Consider the following 24,094-nt stretch of genomic DNA (forward strand, 5'->3'; position numbering starts at 1 on the left):
TTATAGCTTAGGCCAAAATCCAGGGACCCAGTACCCACCTTAAGCACTTGGCACAGTATTGGCTGTCTTTGTGGGTTTGGGGGAGAATCCTGGAGGAAGGAAGGAATCAATCCTTCCAGTCTATAAAGTTGATGTGGAGCTGCTATTTGAGAGGATATTTCAGTCAAATAGTTTCAGTACAATAGCCAAAAGGGAGAAGAGTGGAGAATCCTATGTAGCGGTGGACCACTGGACTCTGATCTAATCAGATTTCCTTAAGAAAGCAGATTGATGAGAGGTGTTCAGGGAAAATTCAGGGCTGCAGGGAATGAAGTTGGGGGAGCGGGGCAGGTTTCAGGAAGCTACAGAATTCAGCTTTGGTTGAGAGTCAAGAACTCATGAGTTCTAATTCCTAGCCTTTCATCTGAGATAGTATGAATTAAGGCTCCTGCATAGAGTAGTAGGCTAGTCAGAAATTAGTATGTAGGCATGTGTCCTGAGTCTGCACCTTGTCTTTTGTTTCATTTTGTTTGTTTTAAACAGAAATTTATTTTGTCTTATTGAAATTATATCAGTACTTGAAAGAAAACTGAAATTTCCATTTTAAGATACTGTGATGCTCTGTACCTCGGGGGAACACCCTACACCCCCATGTTCATCTTTATAAAATGATTGTGTGGTATCCAATGAAAAGTTTGTCATGTTGGGTGTCTTCAGAAGGCTCATGATGCACCGAGCATGGTAGTTATAGTGATGTTATAGTAATTGTTACAGTAATGGTATAGGTTATAATTTCACGTATGTAGTTATGAGGCTGAAAACGTGTCCTCATGGCTTAAAATAATCCCTGGCAAAAACTCTTCAAGAGCAGAGAGGTAGTTCACACCTCATCAGGGCTGGTATGGGACAAACCAAGCCCAGCATCACAGGAACAAAAGATGCTGGCCTAGGCAACAACAAAAGAATCTGTTAGACTCTCGAATGAGTCACTCCCCTTCCTTTGGTCAGTTTGGGACTACAATGAGGTAATGCACACCTGACTCTGAAAGGGGGGGGGGGCAAAGCTAAGAGGGAAGAAATGACATGATAAAAGGGAGAGACATTTGCCTCGCTCGCTCGCTCTCTCCCTCCTACATCTAAAGACACCACACCAAGCGACTGAAGCGCTGATCAAAGGAGAGAGCCTGGCTGAAGGGCAACGAGCCAGCCTGTGGTGAGAAGCATCTAAGTTTGTAAGGGCATTGAAGTATTAAGATCATCTTAGAATGCGTTTTGCTTTTATTTCATTTGACCAAATATGACTTTTTATGCTTATAATCTTCTTATAAAACTTATAGTCACTTAAAATCTATCTTTATAGTTAATAAAATTGTTTGCTTATTCTACCTGAAACAGTGCGTTTGGTTTGAAGCATGTCAGAGGCTCCTCTTGGGATGACAAGCCTGATACATTTCAATTTCTTTGTTAAATTGATGAACTCATATAGGCTTGCAGCGTCCAGTGGGCATAAGTGGACACTGCAAGATGGAGGTTCCTAGGACTGTGTCTTGGACTGGAGGTAATGGCTAGTATCAGTTGGTTGCACAATCCAAGGAGCAGCTTACATGCCAGAGGCTGTGCATGAACGGCCCAGGAGTGGGAGTTCTCACAGCAGAGCAGTCTAAGGCTGGCTCCCAGAGTCAAGGATTGGACCTAGCAGATCACCAGTCCGGATAACACCAGAGGGGAACGTCACAGATACTCCTTTATAATTTAAGAATAGTTTCATTTTACAAAAGTAGAGAAGACACTTCTATGTCTTTTTAGTACTTTTGGTGTGTGTGTGTGTGTGTGTGTATGTATATGTGTGTGTGTGTGTATGTATATGTGTGTGTGTGTGTATATATATATATATATATATATAATCAAAACCTTGAGATATGGATATGAAGATTTAAAAAATCAAGAAGTGCATGCATTTTGCATTTCTGATTTCAACAAGCTTCACAAGGACTATTTCTTTCCTCTTTTATGCATTGAGCAGTATCTTTGAGCGGTAACCATAAAGATGGCCAAATGACCTGTATAGACTCTCTCTTTTAAGTATACTTATTAAAATAGTGTATGTGATAATTTGGGGGATTTGTGTATATCTGATGAATTCTGGTTGATGTTAGGAAATTGCTGCATTATGGAATGCCTCAGTGTATGTGGATTCCACCACTTGCTTTCAGGTTTGCAGACCAGGGTTAGAGGTGGGATGTTAAACCTTAATGGTTGCCTCTTCAGGTGGAAACGTCTTGAGGCAATGAATTGGCTGAAGCTAGGAGACTAGTTCCTCCATCTTCTTTGTAGGAAGGGAGAAGTGCCGAGTGGAAAATCCCCAGTAGCAGAACAAAGAAACCGGGTGTAGTTGGTGGGACATATAAATGCAAGGGACTCTCAGACACACAGGAAAGTTGGTCAGGAAAGAGGCATGCTTTTGTAGCAGTGGGGCACTGTTTAATTCTGCGACCAGCTGAGGAAGATGGAAGCTAGCTGGGGGGGGGGGGGGGGGAGATCCTCCATGATTCAGAGGAGAAGCTGTGTGCAGAAAGGGGAACCTGGACTCCTCAGAGGACTGTGCCCAAGCCCAAAGAATTCTCCAGAGTGGCGAGGTACCCGAGGCAGGGAAATGCATACAGATGTATTTTTGTCTACATCTGTGCATTTCTCATGCTATCTAAGTAAAGAGTAATTTGTTTTAGAATCCTGTGGAACGTCTGTTTGTGTGTCTGTTTTACTTCACTATCATGTGCTCCTGATGAGGTAAACGATAAACCCAGAAAGCCCACATGGCTGGAGGTCTGGGAGAGGGTATGTTTAAGCTATGGGAGAGCCTGAGGAGTCAGCAGTGGTCCCAGGAGCAAGGGAATTGGATTGTTTGGTTGCAACTCTCAGGAGGAGGTGCAAGACAGGGGATCTGCCCTCTGAGAGTATATTTAGAGACCCCATTCAGGGACTGTGCCTGGGATCTGTTCAGACTCAGGAGGCTTAAAGCACAAAGGGCCCAGTGAGATGGGCTCCAAATAGAAGACCCTGGTGAGTGTCAATACAGAGGGAGCTCTATCACAGCTGTGTGTGTAACAGTGCGATACTAGTTTAGTGTGTTTACTAAAATATACTTTATGTATATATGTGCATTTGTGTGTTTTGTTTTTACAGCATAAAGTAGTCCGTTGTCTGCAATGTGGGAAATGTGGGATTGATCCCAATCCATGAGGAGTTTAAGTCTTCTGCTAGGAGGAGAGTAAAGATGACACAGGATATTAAATGGGGTGTGGGGCCCGCAGGCAGAAGTAAAGGGATCTTCAGGGCTCCATTAGGAAGCTCAGGTACTATAGAGGGGTTGAGGTACATATAAGAACCAAACTAAATAGATGTAGACTGTTACAGGGTGGGAAGAACCTACATACTAATCCACTGGACAGTAAAACTGTTAGCGTTTACCTGCCCCAAAGGTGTGAACGACGTGCTTACAATGTGCATAAGTAACAGATGATCAGCTTTAGTATTTTATTTAAACTTTGGTTTTGTATTTTGTGTATTTAAAATGGACTACTTTGTCTGAAAATCTATTATTAGTCAGCTTCTACGATGATTTATCATAATTGGCTACTATAAATCCATTTCAAATAGACACATGAATTTCAAGAATCACTTCCCTTAGGCAGCATGAGTTCAAACTGCTAGGTAGACATTTTTTCCCCCTGAATTCATATGCAAGTGTAAAAAATTTTATGATGTTGCTTTAATGAGACCCACTGGGATTTAAGATTATTTATCTAAGCCCTTATTAAACACAAAACAATTTCTGTGTTTAGCCATGCAAAGCACAGTTCCTCCTTAGACAATGCAGTGTGTTTTAGGAGTTGAATAGGACTTGATGGAGTGTAGCAGAAATCAAGGAAAAAAGTTATTTTTCCCACTGAGTATACATTGCCTAGATAAGCACTAACAACTGCTGTAAAAGAATTAAACCGACTGCACCTCCTGAATTTTAAGGCCATTTCACTTGGTTAGAGGAATGGGTGATGGAAAATACTACTACCACTGCCAAAAGAAGGAACTGCTTGAGACACCAGTAGCAGGAATCAGACTGTAGAAAGGAGCCTGCCCCAAGCCCTAGCAGAAGACTGTATTTTCCTGTATAATTACTTCTTTCTCTTCATCCACTCAACCTCCAGGTTTTTGCATTATTTCCTGTTCTTGGCTTGTGACCTCAGGTGCTCCTTTCACACACAGCTCTACTCGGGCCTCCTTTAGCTGGGGGCGCTGCCTCAGTTTTGTTTTGCTGGATCTGTAGGGAATGGAAAATTAAAGAGGAATGTAGTTGCTGGGACACTATCCTCTTAGCTCCAACTTTGAACCCCAGACGGAGGTCAGGAAATGAAGGCCTTGCCAGGCAGGGCCTGGCCATAACAAATTTGATCTAAAATAAAGTGGTGAAATTAAATCAAGTAAAATCCGAGATGAGGATTTTTAAGAAAAAGGGACTTCATAAAAATCCAGTGTGCAGTGGGATGAAAAGTTCCAAACACACTTTTAAATCAGTAGATTTATTCTGTCATTGATTTTGACATCTCTCTATTGGAAAATACTATTTATGTGATTTTTTTTTTTATACTCTAAATCCCCCTCACCCACACCTCACCCTCACATTTCCTCCTCTCTCAATGAATTATTAATTCCTAACATTATCCTCTGTAGCAGACTGATGTTCATAAACACCTACACCATATCAGTTCTTTTTATATATTTATTTTTGAGTACATTTCTACCATTTTCACCCCCACTATCTGCTGTTTCAGAATAAGCTTTGCCTCTAACCTTTTATTCCTATTCCTTAGTACCAAGATTTCATGATCTGTCTCTCTTGCTAACATTTCAAAGCTAATGGATGAATTCCAGTCTGTAATCATCCAGCAGGACTGCTGAAGCATCAAGGAAATTGATATTGCAATCTCTTGAAACTGAGTTCATCACCTCTTCAAGCATGGCCAGATTTCATTGGATAGGGCATTCCACAGTAAATCTTTTCTCAAACTTCAAACTACTTTTAGCAGGAGAAAAATCCATAAAGCTGCATAGTTTGCTGGAAAGCCTTAAAGGTTTAAGTATCAGAGGGGTAGCTGTGTTAGTCTGGATCTGTTAAAAGCAACAAAGAGTCCTGTGGCACCTTATAGACTAACAGATGTATTGGAGCATAAGCTTTCGTGAGTGAATACTCACTTCGTCAGACGCATGTGGGTATTCACCCATGAAAGCTTATGCTCCAAAACGTCTGTTAGTCTATAAGGTGCCACAGGACTCTTTGTTGCTTTTTAAGGGCTTAAGCCACTCAAGAAAAGGCGAATTTTCTAAAGTCAATGTCAGAAACCTTATTTGGGACCTTGACAGTGGTACACTAATACACTAATACTCTGATCTTCACTGTGAAGGATCCCATTCATCAAGGTTTCCATGTATGTATAATGAGCATCTGCTGAAAGGGATGGTATTCATCAATATGGATTGCTCCACACACAAGGGGATGTGCATGCAGGTTGACTATGCACCACCTAAGAGTGAGCTGTGGAAAAGGATACACTGCATAATGTTCCAGTTGATAAATCCATAAACCTTAACTGTAGTAGATCTGGCAGCTCATTATAATGATTTTGAAGGTTTTCTGAAGAAGTGCACCATTGGGCTGATCTGGCTTACACAGCTAACCATTAAGCAGCACATGCACACTTTTTACAGAGTGAACCTTGCAGTGTTAATACAGGTTTTACAAAAGACTCTGAGATCATCTTGAGTGACTTTGTCAATCAAACTAGAAATGGAAAAACTGCAGAGTTAACCTCTCCTCTCCATCCTCTAAAATCCTTTCCTCTTTCCTTAGTGCTGGTACTCACATCGCTCCTATGTGATTTATAACGTCATCAGTTGTTTCTTCATTTCTACTTGTTTCTAGGTACATTTTTTTTCATTCTTTTGGACAACTTGCCTTTTTAGGCTATGCTGTCATTTGTGAGGTACTCAAATACTGCTGCCAGGGAATAGCTAGAGAGATTGCCATTTTACTGATAACAGCATGGTCTACTCTCCCTCACTTTGGGTCTATTCTTTGGGTGCTGTTCCCCTGGGGAATTGCTCCCGCACTTGCCTCTGTTGCAGCTGTGTGCTGGGAGAAACATATGGCAACTCCTTGCAAAAATTCCACCACCCAGTGGCGGGAGGGTTGGAGTCCCTTGTGTATAATGAAGCTAAGCCCTGCTTTTTATGCATTGCTGTATCATACTTACTGGTGATGAATTACGCTTGGAGATCATACAATGGAAAAAGAGGTCCTCCTGTCTCTGAGCACAGGCATTTATCAGACAATGAGTTTCACTGAGTAAAGGGGAGCAATTTTGAGAACCTCTTGTTAAAATGTTGGCTGCAATATAATTACTTCTCCACTGCTGCTTTTAGAATTTCCAAGCAGCAGCAGTGTAAAAATATCTTGATTCTACTGCTGCTTGGGAAAGCTCTGATCAACAGCAGAGGCACTAGAGCTGTCTGTATGCAGACTCAGGAAGAAATCACTACATTAATTTACATTTTAGAAAATCTTCTGCACTATCATAAGGACTAGAAGCATTAAAAAAAATCCGAGTCTAGCAAATGGAGTTGCAGTATTAGAAGTACTAAAAGATGTCAGTGCAAGCTGAGACTTGTGGCACACCTGGCTGATCAGAATTGGCAAGGAATGCCTCAGCCCATTGCTGTAACAGAGTGCATTCTGTCAGGGAGACTGATATTCATCCAACCTCCCTGAAAGACATATTAGTCTAGATGTTCTTAAAAAGAAATCCCTCAGTGCCAGCCCCCAGCTTACTATTGTCTAGTCTCATGTATATCATTCCTGGGCAAGATTATCAAGAAGAGGTAGGTAGCAAACCATCTCTAGCAGCCTCTGCCCTTCATTAACATCCTTCTCTGTCTGGTATCAGGCCAAGTCATGGTACAGAAATATCATTGACTGGGAAACCCCTTAGTTGGGATGGACAGAGGTGAAATATTGATTTTGATTGTTTTTCAGCTGCTTTGACACAATTGATCACAAGATACTGCTTCTTTGCCTATATTTCCTGGCAGGAAATTATGGAACGACAGTAAACCAGCTACTCTAATTCCTTTTTAACATATATGGGGCCTGTATAGTTCAGTGCTGTCACTGCTAATGTTTGATATCCGTGTGCAACTATTAGGAGCAATTGCAAAATTATGTCTGAGATATTACAGAAAGGTTCCTGAGACTTATCCATCCCTCTGACCACTACCCCATGCTGCTCAGACACATGAGCAGTAATGATTCTGCCACATATAACCCCAAGCAGATTTGCAGTGGCTATAGGGATCCGGGACCAAGGGTGAAGGGGTTGGGGCACAGTTTGTGTTCTCATCCATCCTCCTGGTTGAGGGTAAGGACACAGGCAGGGACAGGTACATCCTAGAGATCAGAAGAAGCTCTGCTGGGCAGAGATGGCTTCCAGCTGACTGAGAAGGGGAAGAGCATCTTCGTACACCAACTCGCCAACCTAACGAGGAAGGCTTTAAACTAGGTTCAAAGGGGGCAGGTGACAAAAGCCCCCGAGTAAGCAAAAAAAGGGTGAGGGATGGGCTAGACATTGGGAGGGGGCAATGGAAAAGTACAGCAGTCATAGGCGCAACAAGAAGGAAATCAGTGGGGGAAATCTGCTCAACATTTTAGTTGTCTATACATAAATGCAAGGAATGTAGGGACTAAGGAAGAAATGGAAGTATTAGGACATAAGCTAAATTATGATTTAATTGGCATCACAGAGACTTGGTGGGATAAGTCTCATGACTGGAATATTGGTATAGAAGGGTATAGCTTGTTCAGGAAGGACAGGCTAGGAAAAAGAGCAACAATAATCAAAAGTGCCATCTTCTATCACTGACTATCCCATTCCTCCTTGGCAGTGATCAGCTATTGTAGTCCATGTTTGAATCAGCTCCAGTCAGAACTACTGTTTCAACAAAAAGTTCAACAAGTTGTGACTTAAAAGCATAGTAGCCTTGCCTCTTCTTCACAGAACAGACCCATTAAATTGAAAGACCGCACATTGTAAAGCACTGTTCACACAACATTTATGAGAGTAATTTGACTCTCCTTTTAATGGGAGTCACATTGGTTCGCTGCTGGGAATTCTGCAAATTACATTGAACTCTGGAACTATGACAATAACTTTGCATACCATAGATATTAATGAGCAGCCACAACAACCTGCAGCCAGTGCCCAGTAGGAGCTGAGCTTTTGCACTTCCTTGCTCTTGTAGGCTCTGAGTACCAGAGCTTCTGAATTAAAGAAAGTGCAAGTTCTACTTTTGTACCTGACCTAGGTATAAATGATGCTGGGAATTAAGAAGTAGGTTCAGGGAAATAAATCATGAATGACAATTAAAAAAAAGGAAGCAAAGAAAATAGTTATATACGAGGATCTGTTCAGCTTTGTTGTTCAGAGCTCCTTCTTGTTTTGCATATACACTCCTGTGCTTTGCTCCTCAGCTGCCTCCTATGCCACTACGTTACAGGAATTCACACTTCCTTTTTCCCCTTTCCACTTTGAGATTCGTTTCAGTGTAAAATCATCAGCGGTTTTTGTAACAATAGATAATATTGGGATTGATTTTTAGATTTATTTAAAATTTTAGCTGCTAGATCAAATTGACATTTAAAATGTACTAATTCATGTAGATTGCTAAATTTGTAATGCTATTCCTAATGTGATTGTTTACTGTGTCTTAGGATGTAACTGTGTGGTAAGGTGGCTTGATGTCCGTGAACTGGTGAACTAGGGTGACCAGATGTCCCAATTTTATAGGGACAGTCCCGTTTTGGGGGCCGGCCGGTAGTGAAGACGTACCCTTAGTGACTAACAAATCCGCATTAATTTTATGCCGTCTTCAGAGCATTTCAAGAATAATCATACTTAAAAGTGTGAATAATGTAGCCTCCTAGCATATTAAATGTGTATACACATCATCTAGCTTACCATAATTGTTTTTTCAGTTAAACTGCTTTAAAAATGAAGTCAACAAAGACATTTTACTTAGCAAGCTTGTCCTTTAGTTCAGTAAAATCACCAATCCTTTAAAAGTTCTGTGGGTGGTGGAAAGGATAACTCAGTACTAATGAAGTGAGAGAGTCAGGACTGAGCATTTGTTATCTCTTCACATCAGATTTCTCAGTAAGGCCCCGATTCAGCAAAGCAGTTAAGCACTTGCTTAACTTTAAGCACATTCATAGTCTCATTTATGTGGTTTTTTGCACCGGGGCCTAAATATACAGTTTATGTAATAAGGTTAGAGCCAAAGAAGTCAAACTATCCCTGTGCCCTGGTGCTTGCATTCAGCAGTGCCTTATGTAAAACTTGCCTCATTTCTCAGTCATGGTCTACCACTCCTTAGAGTAGCACAAGCTATGATTTTTACAGAGGCAGCACAGTGACCTTGAGTTGTGATGGAGGAAAGCTGGGAAAAGAAGGGATTGTCTCACATTGTTCAAAAGCAACTTTTCTGGCCTATTACTGAGGATGATGAGTTCTGTAGGGAGTTGCATCCAAATTTCCTTGGCTGAAAGATGATTGCCATTGATATGCTCCAAAGAGTCTGTAAATCCCTGAGAGAAAGATAATGTAACGAAACAAAGTCCAGTGCAGTTTTTCAAATGACATAGATAACATTTTTCCTGGACTTGAAACATAAAAGGGTCTGATCTCTTATTGATGTGCAGGTACTGTTTATTAAGACTAGTGACTGTGTGCACATTTTCCATGTGTTGATGCAAGACTTCTTCTGTCTGTTAACACTTCTTATGTGGGTTCAGGGAATGACAAAATAAATACATAATTCACAATTTTGATATCTTAAGCCTTGCACCATCAGGGTGAGGAGAACTTCTTCTGAGTCTTATTTTGACTAAATTGGGAGTAGAGGGTGCTCAGCTGCTCACATGGTATATCCCATAATTATGATTGGCATGATATCATTGTTCTCTGGAGTATAGAATGTTGGATGTGCTTACCTAAAGAGTCTGGTCAACTGTTTTGGTTGAGGATCTTTGACAATTTCACCACTAGTTTAATCTGAATAGTCATTTTCATTTTTTGTGAAGTTCACATTTGCAGTTAGAATCAATTTGTTAAACATCAGAAAATACTGGTTGACATTTTCAAAGCAATCTAGGTGATTTAGACACTATCTTCCATTCATTTTCATTGAAGATAGACAAATCCCCGAGACTTTGAAAAAATCTCTCTATCACACATGCAACAGCAACATTATTTTCCTTGCTTTGTATCTTTTTCCCAGTATGGTAACATGATTATGATATCACTACCTGACTCCCTGCTGCAAGGATCAAGCCCTTAGGGAAAACTCTGGAAAGACACAATATACAAAACTACTAGGAAAAAGTAGAAAAAAGTAGAAAAAGTTGTTCATGGCATTTAATTTTTTATTTCTTAATGTTTATTATTTTGTATACTCCATTTTAAAAGATCAAAGCATAGAAAGACATACTTTATAGCAGTAGTCTTGTGGGCCCCCATTCAGCAGAATTCTATTCCATTCAGACTCTTATACATCCCTCATCGCTATAGTATTGGTGCACCACCCAGAAGTGCATTAAGCAATGTGACTAGCATTTGCAACATGACACTCTCCGTTCTCTCCATAAAGTTATGTGCGGTTCTTTTTTTTTTAATTCTTTTATGTCTTCTGTGTTAGGGGTGGGAGTGTAGGCAAGGTCAAAGAAGTACACCTTGCAGTTGGCACAGAATGTGGTGATGTTTGATGTCGTCCCTAGATCCTGTGAAAGTTGTTGCACTGCATTTGGAGTGGCCCCAGAAAAAGCTCCCACTCTTGCACAAATGAGCTTTACCCTTGCAATGGACAGCTTCATTGTACTTAAGGAGCCAAGTTGTCAACACTATGATCCTCATCCCAGAGCTTCAGAGATCTTTCATTTGTACTGGGCCCAGACCATTGAATGCCTTGAAGATAAAGGACTGAGACCTCGAATTTGATTTGTTAGATGGGAAGCCTGTTGGAGAGTGAAGGACAGGTTTGATGTACTTGTTGTAGCTCATGTTGCTGAGGAATGCATTGCTGCTTTCTGTGTTAGCTAATTCATGCTAATACTATCCCAATTAAGCAGTATTCATTGCCATTCCCTGTTGCTAGACTACATAGGTGCCCAGAGAGACATCCCAATATTGGACAGCCTGATTAAGAAGATTGTGCTGTATTGCTTTTGGGTAATGAGACACATTTTTTTAAGCTCTGTGGCAAGCCTCTTTAAGAAATTTACTTTCCCATAAAAAGAGATGTAACATGAAGACTGAGATCTGCTATAAATAATCAACCACATCTGAACAAATTTATAAATAAACACTTCACACTAACGTTCATTGGAATCTAGTTATCTGTGAAGCAAAGACTTTATAATAAGAGGGGTGGGAAGTAATTAATATCTTTTTGGTAAAGTAGAAGAATTTGTTTTGGATGATATCTGGAAATTCACACTAGGCTAACCTCAGTATATTCAAGTAATTTGGAAAATTGCCTTTGCTACTTTAAATGTAAGCCTTTTTTTCCCCAATGAATGTACTAGATGATCTCTACAGTAACAGTATATTCTACTTTTAATTTCTACTATTCTAATTGATTTCTAAGTTGTATGTGGAGTATTTCAGGGGCTTGAGGTTTTTACCTCCTTTTGAATATTTACAGTACACGGTGCTTCTAGCTAAGAAAGCTATTGATTTTATTTTTAACTTATGACTAGGAAGAATTTTCCTAATAAGGAAATAGCTGGCAGGCATGACTGAATTTTAACAATGTATAAGGATAGAAGGATTTAGTGTCCAGCTGCAAAGCACACTCATGTCCTTTTTGCTTAACTCAAGACGTGTGCTGTTCCTAATTCAGAACCGTTTTGTTGAGTACATTTTACTATATCTACCTGCTTTGGGGGTTGGTTTCTAAACTTGACTCATGCCAACTGTCCAGGTTTATTTTCAGTGGTGAGTTGTCCGGTCATAAAAATTAGTCCAAACTAGAGACTTGTGTTTATACCCCTCTATTATCTACTTCAAATCTGGGTTCACCTTCATGGAATTTTGTGGCAGAAGAGGAAGTAGCAGAGGGATCCATACACTAGTCAAAATAGGGAAATATAAATAATGAACAGTGTTGAGGTACTCTTTCTGTACTAGCATCTTTGACCTGATCCTGCAAGGAGCAGAGTGCTTCCTGGGGATGCTGGTCCCACTAGATGCTTAGTACCTCCTAGGAGGCACTCGCCTCACATGACGGGGCCTTTTCCAGAGCTGGTGGCGTGAAAGCAAGCAATACTTTCTCCTAGATGGCAGTTGAGATAGCTAGTCTATGCAAAATCAAAACAGGCTCTGTAAAATCAATAACTGCGTTAGAAAACAATGAAATACTCCATTTTTAGCAAAGAGGAGCTTTTCTTTCATCCACAAGGACAATTACAGAAGAAGAAAAACATTTTTTAATACTCCCTTGAGTGAGAGAGCAGAAGAAGAACAAAGCAGAGAGTCTAATAAAACAATAGTAACTGCCCAAATATAAACTGGTCAAATTTCACATCAGGGAAGGTTTAGAGAAACAACTTTCAGCAATGTAAACCATGCTCTCTTGGATCAGCTAGTCTGAGAGCGTGCAAAAGGAGACATTATTCCTGATTTAGTACTAAGGAATCCATAGAGGTTGGTTTAAGAAGTAACTATAATTGAGCCACTATATAATTAAATCCATACAGTCATACATTCCAAGTTCAGAAGGGACCATTCTGATCATCCTGTCTGACCTCTTGTATAACACAGGCCATAGAACTTCCCCAACATCCTTGCGGAAAGAAACATCTCCAAAAATGAGCACATTGACCTATTTTAGAAAAGGTGGATTTAAAATAAAGTAAAAAAATCACTTAAGTCAAAACTGAGAAAGTTAAAATCCTTGGATGCAGTATGGCAGCTGTTTCAGCATAGTGTATGTAATAGAGCCACAGGAATCCTCCATACTTCCAAACAAAAAAGGAAGAAGGGAGGCAAGGGGGGAGGAAAACAGTGTGATCAAATGCAAAAATTCAAGAGGCCATTCAAGCCAAATGGGTATTTCTCAAGTAAAAATCCCCATCCCTGAGATGCCAATAAAAAGGAGCATAAACTGTGGAAGGTAAAACATAAGATAGAAATTTGGAAAACTAAGAGGGAGTGTGAAGAGAAAATAGATAACAAGAAATGTTTTAAGTATGGTACATAAGAAGCAGTAAGTCTGTCACAGAATCAGTGGGAGCTAGAGGACCAACGCTAAAGGGAGCAATTAAGGAAGGCAAGGATATTGCAGGTTGAATGAATGAATGAGAGAGTTCTTTGTCTCGGTCTATGCCACAGAGAATGGTGGGATGGTACCTGCTCTTTTCAGGTATTCGTAGAGATTCAGTTGTTGAAAGAGGAGGGACAAACTAGTGAATTTAACAGCAACAAGTCACCAGGTTTGGTTCATATGTTTCCAGGAGAGCTGAAGAAATGCGAGAATGAAGTGGCTGACCTGCTAATAAAAATATGCATTTAAATCTGTAACTGCAGTTTGCTGTCAAGCATCATACTGGCCACTGTGAGAGAGATTATTGGACTGAATGAACCATTAATCTGATCTGACAATTCTTACATGGAAGAAAAGGAAGTCTAGCTTAACATGCGTTTGCAAACTGGTTGTGCTGACATTCTGAGTTGATTTTGCTGAAACAATCTGTTATTCCTCAGCATAAATTGGCAAAAATATTTACCAAAAAAAAGTTATGTTGGTCTGCTGTTTCTGTGCTTGAGTGTGATTAGCTCTGAGAATTTCAGTGCATTTTATATTCAAACCAGAAAGCCATGTAAAGTAAACTAGGGTTGATTTTGGTTGGTGTAGATTTGTTCCATTGCTATACTATAAAAATCAATTGGCGTCAGAGTCTCTGCCCGCCTACCTTTTCATCAGTGATAAGTGACAGTTTTGCTACTGGATAAAAATAAAAAGGATTAATAATAATACACTAGTTGTTCTTTGCAATATTGTATATGCAAAAGTACTGTATGATAGGAAATTAACAGTGACAGTTGAGATCTGATTCAGAATATTGTTAAAACTTAGAATTACAAATGTAAAAATGAATTGTTCTGATGGGTGCTAAATGTCTTGTCTCATAATGTATCTTTTTTGTAAAATTGGTGATAATAGCAAAATACCTCTCACATTTACCAACCTTGTAAGGAAAATACATTGGCCTGTGACTCCTAAAGGACAGTGTACATGAAGTAGAACTATTAGGGTATAGAAAACAGCACAGTTTTTTTTAGCGTTTGTTTGAACCGTGTGTGCACTGTGTATTTTACGTGAATTAACTTTACATGAATTAATTAACAGGATTTCTTGTTACTTTCCAGCCTTGCTGATGAATGGGAAAATGATATTGGGGTTCATCCTTTAACATTTCCATCAAAAACCTGCTTGGAATTGTTGTTGATACTGAGTTTGAGTAATGCTTGTCTGCCACCCTCACTACGCTGCATGAACGCCTTCCAGGTAATGAACTGTTTTTCATCCAATATAGATGTGTTATCCGTAGGAAAGAGCAGGCCCTCTGGAGACGCATAAGACCCTCCAAATTAAAGGCATATCAGTTGAGGCTGCATAGATAGTTATAATACTAAATACAGTAATGAAGAATCTATTTTGTTAGTATGCAGTTTTCCCCAGAATTTTAATATTTAGCCCAAGGTGGGAAGGTATAGCAGATTTTTAAACTGTCCAAGCCAAAGAGCATGTTTAAATAAATGCCACCAATGACTTTTTAAAAAGGAGAAGCGTGAATAGGTAGAACAATTAAAGCACAACTCCATTAAAACACAGCAATATGTCAAAGCCCTTATAAAAAAGAAAATTCAAGTAATTGTGGTAATAATAAAGAATCAGATTATGAATCTTTACTTCCCTGGGTGATCATTCCCTTGAATAATGGGATCACTCATGCAAGTCAGTGTGTGTGCATGGCAGAGAAATGGTTACAATCTGTCCTATTGTAGATTACTGTTCAACAGCACCAAACCCTCTCCAGTGAAAGAAAGGGGCTTTTAACATTTCTACTGAAGTAATTATTGAAGAGAAAATAATATAACATAAAATGTGAAAGGAATTTGTATAATTTTTATCTTTATGAATGAGCATGTACAGTTTACAAAGGAAATATATAGTCATTTTAACTCATAATAAAATGTATTAATTCAGCCTCCTTTAAAATATTCTTTGTCTATCCTTGACTCAGTCCGTCAGTTATATGAATCAACAGTTGATTGGTTTAGGTCAATAAATGTATCTAAATCTATGTCTGATTTGGGAGTTTACTTAAATTATAGAACGCAATTTTAGGTTATTTATGTAAACTATATTTCTATTAAACTAAGATTTCTTTCTAATTGTGTTTACCGTTGTTAAGGTCAGAATAAGTAAATGAAAAGAAATGCCCATAAAAGAAATATTTGGGCCAGAACCTCAGCTGATGTAAAGTGGTGTATCTTTATTGACTGTAATGGAGTTATATTGATATATACCATCTGAGGATCTGGCCCACTGAGTTGTGAAATAACTAAACATGCAATTTTTTATTTGGCTTATCATCTACCCTCTGTGAACTTGAAAAGGGGGTCTGTAATCTTTTGAACTCTCAAGTGAACAGCAGTTATTGCTGTTTTTTCAGAACGGTGTGTTTATACCCAAGGTCAGAACTGTTATTGAATTGTGCTTTTTTTGGATCATAAAACTGAGGAATCTTTCTATGTGCTGGTGGAATGATATTGCAAAATTTAATTTTTTTTTTAATAGATTGATGCAGCCACTGATGCAGTTGAACAATCTGGGTTGCCTGTTAAATAGTGCCCATTCATATAACTTGTTTACTGCCCATAATATGGGGTAAAATCTTCCCAGTTTTATTTGGGATTAAGAAATAGTTTGAATGAAAGTCTGTTTTTGTATGCTGATGGGATACACCTTGCACTGTTTCTCTGTGTAGTGTTTGAGATTCTGTAGTGGGAGGTATCTTTGGTTTTATCTGGATATAGATGGTAACGGAGAAATGATTAGCAAACGCAGAGAGAGATGGATCAGTAAATTCAAGAAATATCTTACCCCTTTTGTAGACAGAAGGTTAGGGCCTACACCTGAAAAAAAAACATGAATACCTGCTTTCATATGACTAGTCCCATTAACTTCAATCGGATTACCCTTGTGAGTGAAGTTACTCACGTTTACAGGACTTGGCCCTTAAAAAGTAGCTAGTGGTGTTAATTTGTACCATTAATCTGTGAAGAATCCTCGTGCTTCTGTAAAGCCCTGTTGATTTCAGTGACTGATGTGATTAATTTGGGCCCCATTGATTTCACTGGTACTTAGCACTGGCACAAGTGCATGTCTCTTTGCAAGTATCAGAGGGGTAGCCGTGTTAGTGTGAATCTGTAAAAAGCAACAGAGGGTCCTGTGGCACCTTTGAGACTAACAGAAAGTTAGTTTCTTTGCAGGATCAGAGCCTTGGCATATGCTATACTCGCTTTGCCAAAGTTCACTATAGCTTCTGGAGGTAGAGAAGGTTCTTTCCTGAGGTGCCAGTTGAATTCTTTTAGTTGTAGGTGTTCTATTTGTAAACTCATTTTCCAAATATGACTGTGCACATGAGAAACGTTTTTTTTCTAGAGTCCTTATTTGTTAATTTTATGTCCTGATCCAGTGAAGCATTCAGATGTGGCTAACTTCAGTGGGGCTGTTCACATGCTTAGTTCGAAGCTTTTGCCAATTTGAGCACTGAAAGTAAATTGTTAAAGTGGTAGTAAATTGTTGAAACCTTACTTTGTGTGTAAATCTAATGAAAATGCAGATGCAATCACCATCTTGTTGTTCTAATGATAGGGTTAAGAATAGTCCTTCATGCTAAAGATACCATTTGTCTATGCTCTTTGCTTGCCTTCCTGTGTCAGCTGCTTCTTTAAAATGGACGAAGTCTGCCTCAGACTTATTTTTCAGAAAGATTTTTCTGATTTTGCTTGTTGTTGTTCATCTTCTGCACCACGATATCAGGAATATTATATCCTTTCTTCCATACCTGTCATGGAAAAAATCTGACAAGGTGTGCAGGAGTCTTGAATAGTGATATCACACTAGGTGAAGTACCCGATGACCCGAATGAGGGGGAAAAGGATGTTGAGTATTAAACACAGCTTGGAAAAAAGTTGGTTATTTTGTTAAACAAGACATCATACTTTAAATGTCATTAAGAGTCATAGAGTATCAAGGTTGGAAGGGACCTTAGGAGGTCATCTAGTCCAACCCCTTGCTCAAAGCAGGACCAATTCCCAGACAGATTTTTACCCCAGTTCCCTAAATGGCCCCCTCAAGGATTGAACTCACAACCCTGGGTTTAACAGGCCAATGCTCAAACCACTGAGCTATCCCTAATATATGTTTTCCTTTGCAGTGCACCTTTAACATATAATTGTCAGCAGTCTACAAAAGTATTTTGAGCAGATTTTTTAAAAAAGTAGATATATCTTATATTTTTGGAATTGGGCCAAAAAGAACCTGGAAAGGTTTCTTCTTGTCTCAACATTTGGTGTTTCAACTGATATAGCCATCCCAAGTAGAAAGCCAATGTTTTATTCAGTAGAGTATTTTTCTTCACAGAACATACATGTATGTTTCTGCTGTAGATTTAGAAAAAATATGCAGTAGGTAGTTCTGAATCCCTAACTGATGACCTAGACAAGGCATAACTTAGCACCTGATTTCATCTGTAGCATAGGAGTGATCAGCTTTGGGATGTAATAGACAAAGAGTAATCCTTTCCATATCCCAGTGCTAACAGAGGCCAATTTTTGTGTAAACGATGTGGATTCTTACATAGAATCTTTTCTGTGTTACAATGCAATGTTGAAGACAGTATAAATCTGTTGATTGGCATAAGTATGGATTGGCTTATGTCTGGGGTATAAAAAGGCACGCAAAGGAAATACGCTTAATTGCTAATAATCTCAGTAATAAACTGTTCTGCCTTGTGCTCTAAAAGTGCTCTCTGGGGCCAGCTTAGTGGTCTTCATATCTGTGCTCACTATAAATTGCCTTCTGTTTTCTAGCAGTGTGCTATTGCTTGCTTTAACACTGCTTAGTAACATAATATTTAAAATATTTTTTCATTCGGGTATGACCCTGTGAAAACATTTCAATATGGTTTGTATCACTGAAGTAGCATGTGACAGGAGTGCACCAGAAGGCATCATAACACTAGCTGTCTGAATTTACTGATCAAGTATATACACTACAACAAGTTTCCACATTGTCTATTTGCATGAGAGCAGAACATCAATTCTTGACCAGTTTTGGGGGGTTGTATCTTCTTCGTTCTTGTGAAACGGCACTGAAATTCTTTGTTGTCTGTAGCTGACATAGGAAGACAAGTGCGTGGCAGGAATAAAGAGGAAAAAGTCAAACATTGGCTCACCTAGTCCAGCAACCGGGGCTGCTCTAATTTGCGCTAGTAGATAATTGCTTCCAAGGAGCCCCTTCATCAACCAGGATTACTGGAGAACATTGATTTCTGTCCCTGACAACCCCCGTGGCCCATCTCCTCCACCAAGGGGGCCTGTGGCAGGTGCTCTAGGGCTCACTGAGCCAACTGTGGATTCCTCTGGAGCAGTACAAAGGGGATTTATGAAGAGCTGAGGAGGACCTGCCTGTTGGAATAAAACTCAGAAGGTTATGAGTAAAGTTTCCTATCCTGTGTTTGCACTGAGCCTTATTTTGCCCTCCTTTATTGGGCGCATTTACATTTTTCAGAAAATTGCTTTAGCTCACTATACTCTTGATCTTTCTGACTCTCTTCCCTCAGAAGCTGACAGTTCTTTGCTTTACTATCTGGCTGAACTTCTCTTCATATGTTGTTTGTAAAACTTGTAAGTGCCCATAGCTAACACCCATTTGACCCATCATCTACTTTGTTATTGAACTGTTCATCTGTTACTTCTGAGCATAAAAGCTGGTCAAAGATGTTAGTATGTTTGTACATACAGCAAAAAGCAGTTAATGCTGGGAGATGCTTTAAAGTGACAAGTAATCTGTTATGTTTTGCTAACGTATCTTGCCTTTCTTTGAATTCAAGCACACTGAACAGAAAATGTCTTATATACTGAATTCTTATGATGATATATGGGGTTGTTTAGCATATTTCTCTCCATCTTGTTATTGTGAAAAAACAGGCTTCTGTACCAAGCATTGGCTCTTATGGCCCTAGACTGTAACAGTGATTCTGGGAGTTAAAAGATTGCAGTTTTGTATTTATTTTTTACAGTTGCATGAATTTGAGAGAAAGTTGTGTTTTAAGGACTATAGAGCAATGTCAGCATTTCATTTGCTACAATTCTAGAGTTTCTTTTCTGTTTAATCCAGTGTCAGTGAAAGTTTGTAGCTGCACAAGCCCTTTCTGACAAGAGAAATTAGCTGATGGTACAAAAGGATCATTTTCACCTTGTTGTTGCATTATTTAGCATAATGCTGCCTCTATAGTTAAGGTTCAGCCAGCAGTGTGTGCTTGTGAATAAATTCCTATTTTAAAAATTTATCAAATAATGTGGTGGATTCTCCATCACTTGAAGTCTTTATATCAAGATTGTATGTCTTTCTAAAATATATGCTCAAGCTCAACCATAAACTATGGGCTGGATGCAGGAATTACTGGCTGAAATTCTGTGGTCATGCAGGAGGTTGGACTAAGTGATTATAATGGTTCCCATCCTTAAAAAAAATCTTTGAATCTATTTATTGTTTTAAACCTGTAACTATTTTGAATTATCTGTTGATAGGGAAATATTTAGTGCTCTTTATTCGTAATTTGATGCACGATAACATTTGGTAGATCAAAAAACCAGTTACTTAGGGAACATCAGAATTTTTAAGTTCATTCATTATAGCTTGATAACTCCATTTTGTACAGTAATTATTACAGAATGGATATAGATACATTGCAGAACATAGTAATTCTGTATGTGCACAACAGGGGCTGAATTGAAGTGCATGCCTTGATATATTAGAGGTTTCCCATCACCTGAAGTTTGTAAAAAGTACTTGCACATTCTCCCACAAATAATAAAATTTCTTTGAGAGGACATGTGTGGATACTTCTATTACTACTTCCAGTCATTTCTGGAGCAATAGTAGAGTAAACCTTTGAAGGATGTGGTCAGTTTCACTCTTCCTGCTCCCCCTGAGCAATCTGAGCAGCAGAAGTGAACTAATCCATACTCTTGTAAGATTGACTCTGCTGCTGCCTTGGAACATTTTTGGAAGCGACATTAGAAGCAGGGAAAGAAGATATTGTTGCTACTGCTGCTCAAGGTAGTTGACAGGCAGTGAGGTAGGGAAGGATGAAGACTGGGGAGAGAAATTAACTTTAAAAATGGGTCTCCTACCCACCCATACCAGAAAGGAAAATGAAGTAGATTATACATATCTTACACCTCTTGTTTAAAAAAAAAAGTTTTAAAAATTGGCAGTTCCTACCAATGGCTACTGAGGCATGGGGTCTGCCATAAAATGGAATGGAGATGTTTTCTATTATGTATGTACTTGTGGGTGTTTATATTTTGCAAACATCTGGATCCATACCCTTTGATTCATTTACAGAAAATGGTTCAGATTTTCAAAACTATCTAGGGGATTTAAAGACCTCTTCCATTAATTTCCATTTCTAAATCTCTTAGACTGCATAGGTGCTTTGAAATTCTCAACCAATGTTGATAATCAAGTAGAGAAACTGCTATTAATACACAGAACATAGCTTCATTGATATACATATATTCAGTTTTGTTTCTTTGGAGTGACTGTATTTTTTAGTTTTGCTAAAATCGCTCTTAAAGTGAGAAATCACAATAACATTAGTGCCAGTCTCTTTTGGCTGCTCCAAGAAGATTATTTTGACTATAAGAGTCCAGCATGGAAGCCCCTGCTGTAGTAATTTTTGCTGGTTTCAGCTAATTCTGCCAAGGTATCAGTATTAAAGGGGATGATGTAAGACTTAATCTTGTCTGAAACCATATTATTGTTCCCTCTTAAACCACCATATTTCCTGTGGTGAATGATCTAAAACAAACAAAAAACCCAAATCTCTCCTGCATTACATCTGCAAATTAATTCTTTATTGTGAGGATTTAGATAACACTTGTGTACTCTCTTTTTAAGTTTGATTAATTCTCATTTATGGTGATGTATGCTGTATCATTACCTCACTTTTATATCTTTCATGCAAGTATCAGTTTAGTATAAGTACAAAGGCTGCAACTCTTAAAAAAAAAAAAAAATGTTGTTGTACTGCATAAAAACACTTCAGAATAAATAGAAAAGAAGTGGTAATATGATGACCAGCCACCACTGGAAATAACAAGCAATACTGGAAGAATTATACTACTTTAAATATTTCTATGAAGATTGAGAGAGGTTTCCAGGTTCAATTAAGAGATTATGATGCTATTTTTTGTGCCTCTGCCATTTTATCATACTTTATTAAGTTGATGGTATTAAATCATCACTCAAACTGTGATATTTCTGTAGTTTACCATAACATTTATTTGAGCAACTGTTAGAGCCATCCATCAGGTTTTTTTTAATGTGTGACTGTACTTTGTATGTAAAACATATTTTTCCAGGGGCATACACAACTTTATATTTGGGGGAAAGGGGCAAGAGTTAAAAAAAAATAAGTTGTTGAATATAGCTTTAATGAATTGCTTTGTACGTGACTAAATTTGTCCATTTTAAGTGAGATGAACAAGCTTCTGTTCCAAGCTCAGTGCTTTTCTGGCTTTATTAATGCAAATCCTCAATTTTTGTGGTGGCTAAAGCCCGCCATGTTCCCAGTTGGCTAAGCCCATTTCTTGTAATTACTTGAGATGATGATAATGGTGAATCAGGGTCCAGAAAGCAGCAATAAAATCCTAAACTGGGATCCAGAATCAGGAACCAAATTACAGTGTCACCCATTTGCTGAGTAGTACCAGATGTCCATGGTCTTGCAGGTCAGCTTTGCAGAGGAGGAGAAATCAGTGACAGAGTCTGGATATATTCTAAATATAACTTGTTTTATTTACACACGTCCTGGAGAAGAGGTGGTTACCAAAAACACACAAGCAATCCCCTTTTTTCAGAAATCTAAGCCTAACACAAGTGCCTGGTTCCCACGGAGCAAAGAATTAACCCCAGAGACCAAGGCAGACTGCACACTCTCCCACTTCCCCTGCCTAGTTCAGTAAACTCTCCAACTCTCTCCACCCTACTCCTTTTACCCAGAATCTTGTATAACAACACACAGCATGTCGTCACAAGACTGAATATTTGCTTGCACGCTAAGAAAAAGAATTTGGAAGATTAAGTGTAACTTTGTCATCTGGTGACATCTTCCAAAACAATATTCTCGGAATACATGTGAAAAAGTACTAATGTTCTTTAGACAAGAATAGTATAGGTTTGGTTGTGAAAATCCGGAGTGGATTAGTTTGATTAGAGTTCGTGATACCTGATGCACAATAACAAATGATGTGAGAGCTACAAAGAAACTAAGTGCCACATCTGGTATAGTTTTGTATTCATTTTCCTATCCTATTCTATCCTATTCTAATTGTTAGTCATTTCCCCCACATTTCAGAACCTGTGCAGGTGTTGTTATATCCTAATTATTTAGCATTTGTATTACAATATGGTAGGCACCATTTAGTTTTCTATCGTCCATCACCATTCACCAAAGTCATGGGCAAATGGTAATTGTCACGTGCTGGTATGTGTGTTGGAAACAGTTCAGTCAATTCTCCATATTATATTTTTAGTCTGAATAAATAAAATAAGAGTCTCCATATCAGAGATTCTAGGGAACTTTTCAACATCTCTGGGTCTCTATTGTGTTAACTATTCATTATCCTGTTTGAAACAGTGAGAAAGGAACTCTCCATAAAGGTATATTTAGCTCTGTGCCATTCTGTCTGTATGGAGCTTAACATAGACACCATTAGCATAGCTTCATCATCACAACCTCAGGCTGCTGCTAGTTGCAGAATTTTGTGATCTACTGCAAAGAAACTGTCTTATCTGGACAAAGCATAGAATCTACTTTTCAAAGAATATTGGCATCATTTCCCACAAATATTTGTACAGACAAAACTTCACTTGCACACTTCAGGTGATTTTAAATTAAGGGATTAAAAGATATCTAAACCAAGCGTGATAGGGGACTTGGAGGGCCAGGCAGTTTAGTGGTTAATGCAGCCAGTTTCTGGCCTCTTGCCCCTCTGTCAGGGCAGTAGAGGTGCCTGTTCATGACCTTAAGCTGGGAATCTTCAACTTTCCACCCACATCTGGGCTTTGACCTTTAAAAGGGAGTGGTAGGGTCCTGGCTCAGTGAAAAACAACACTGGCAGAGTCCTCCTTGCAGCAAGTCCATGTTCGGTGCCCTGGGCTACTTCCCACCTATAGGTCCCTTAGTCCAAACAGTCTCAAGAACGAGAGTCCAAAGGAGTGGGGCCTTGCAGGATCTGCTGGTTCTCAAAAGGGGTGGAGATCGGTAAAGGCGCTGCCAGGAGGCATTACCCATTCTATGGTCCCCTCTCAGACTCAACCTTCTGTCTGGCTTCCCAGAGAAGGACCTTCCCCCCCCTCTCCTCCCCCCCCGCAGCCTGTCCACCAACTCTTTGCCTGAGCTGCTGAGTGCCCTTTTAACCGGCTCCTCCAGCCAGTGCATGCTTGGTAGGCCCAGAGGGGCAGGGCTACCTGGACCCAGCATTGCCTTTTAATCTCTTCAGGCCCAGTGTGGAGTTTGTATACCCCATCACACCAAGGCATACTTGGTCCTGCTTCAGCACAGGGGGCTGGACTATATGATCTTTTGAGGTCCCTTCTAGCCCTACATGTCTATAATTCTGTGAAGCAATGTGGTATTTAGTTTTAG

The 24,094-nt window shown here is 39.2% G+C and overlaps 1 protein-coding gene across 1 annotated transcript in view; it reads left to right on the plus strand.

Moving 5' to 3' along the window:
* The window catches only part of UBE3D (ubiquitin protein ligase E3D), a 108,840-nt gene that overhangs the window by 49,300 nt on the left and 35,446 nt on the right, over positions 1-24,094 (plus strand). The window contains exon 9 of the mRNA XM_054021386.1: positions 14,511-14,649. Within this exon, the coding sequence (XP_053877361.1) occupies positions 14,511-14,649 (139 nt within the window). The remainder of the gene's footprint in view (positions 1-14,510; positions 14,650-24,094) is intronic.

Source organism: Malaclemys terrapin, chromosome 3 (assembly GCF_027887155.1).
Source record: "Malaclemys terrapin pileata isolate rMalTer1 chromosome 3, rMalTer1.hap1, whole genome shotgun sequence".
Taxonomy (NCBI): Eukaryota; Metazoa; Chordata; order Testudines; family Emydidae; genus Malaclemys; species Malaclemys terrapin.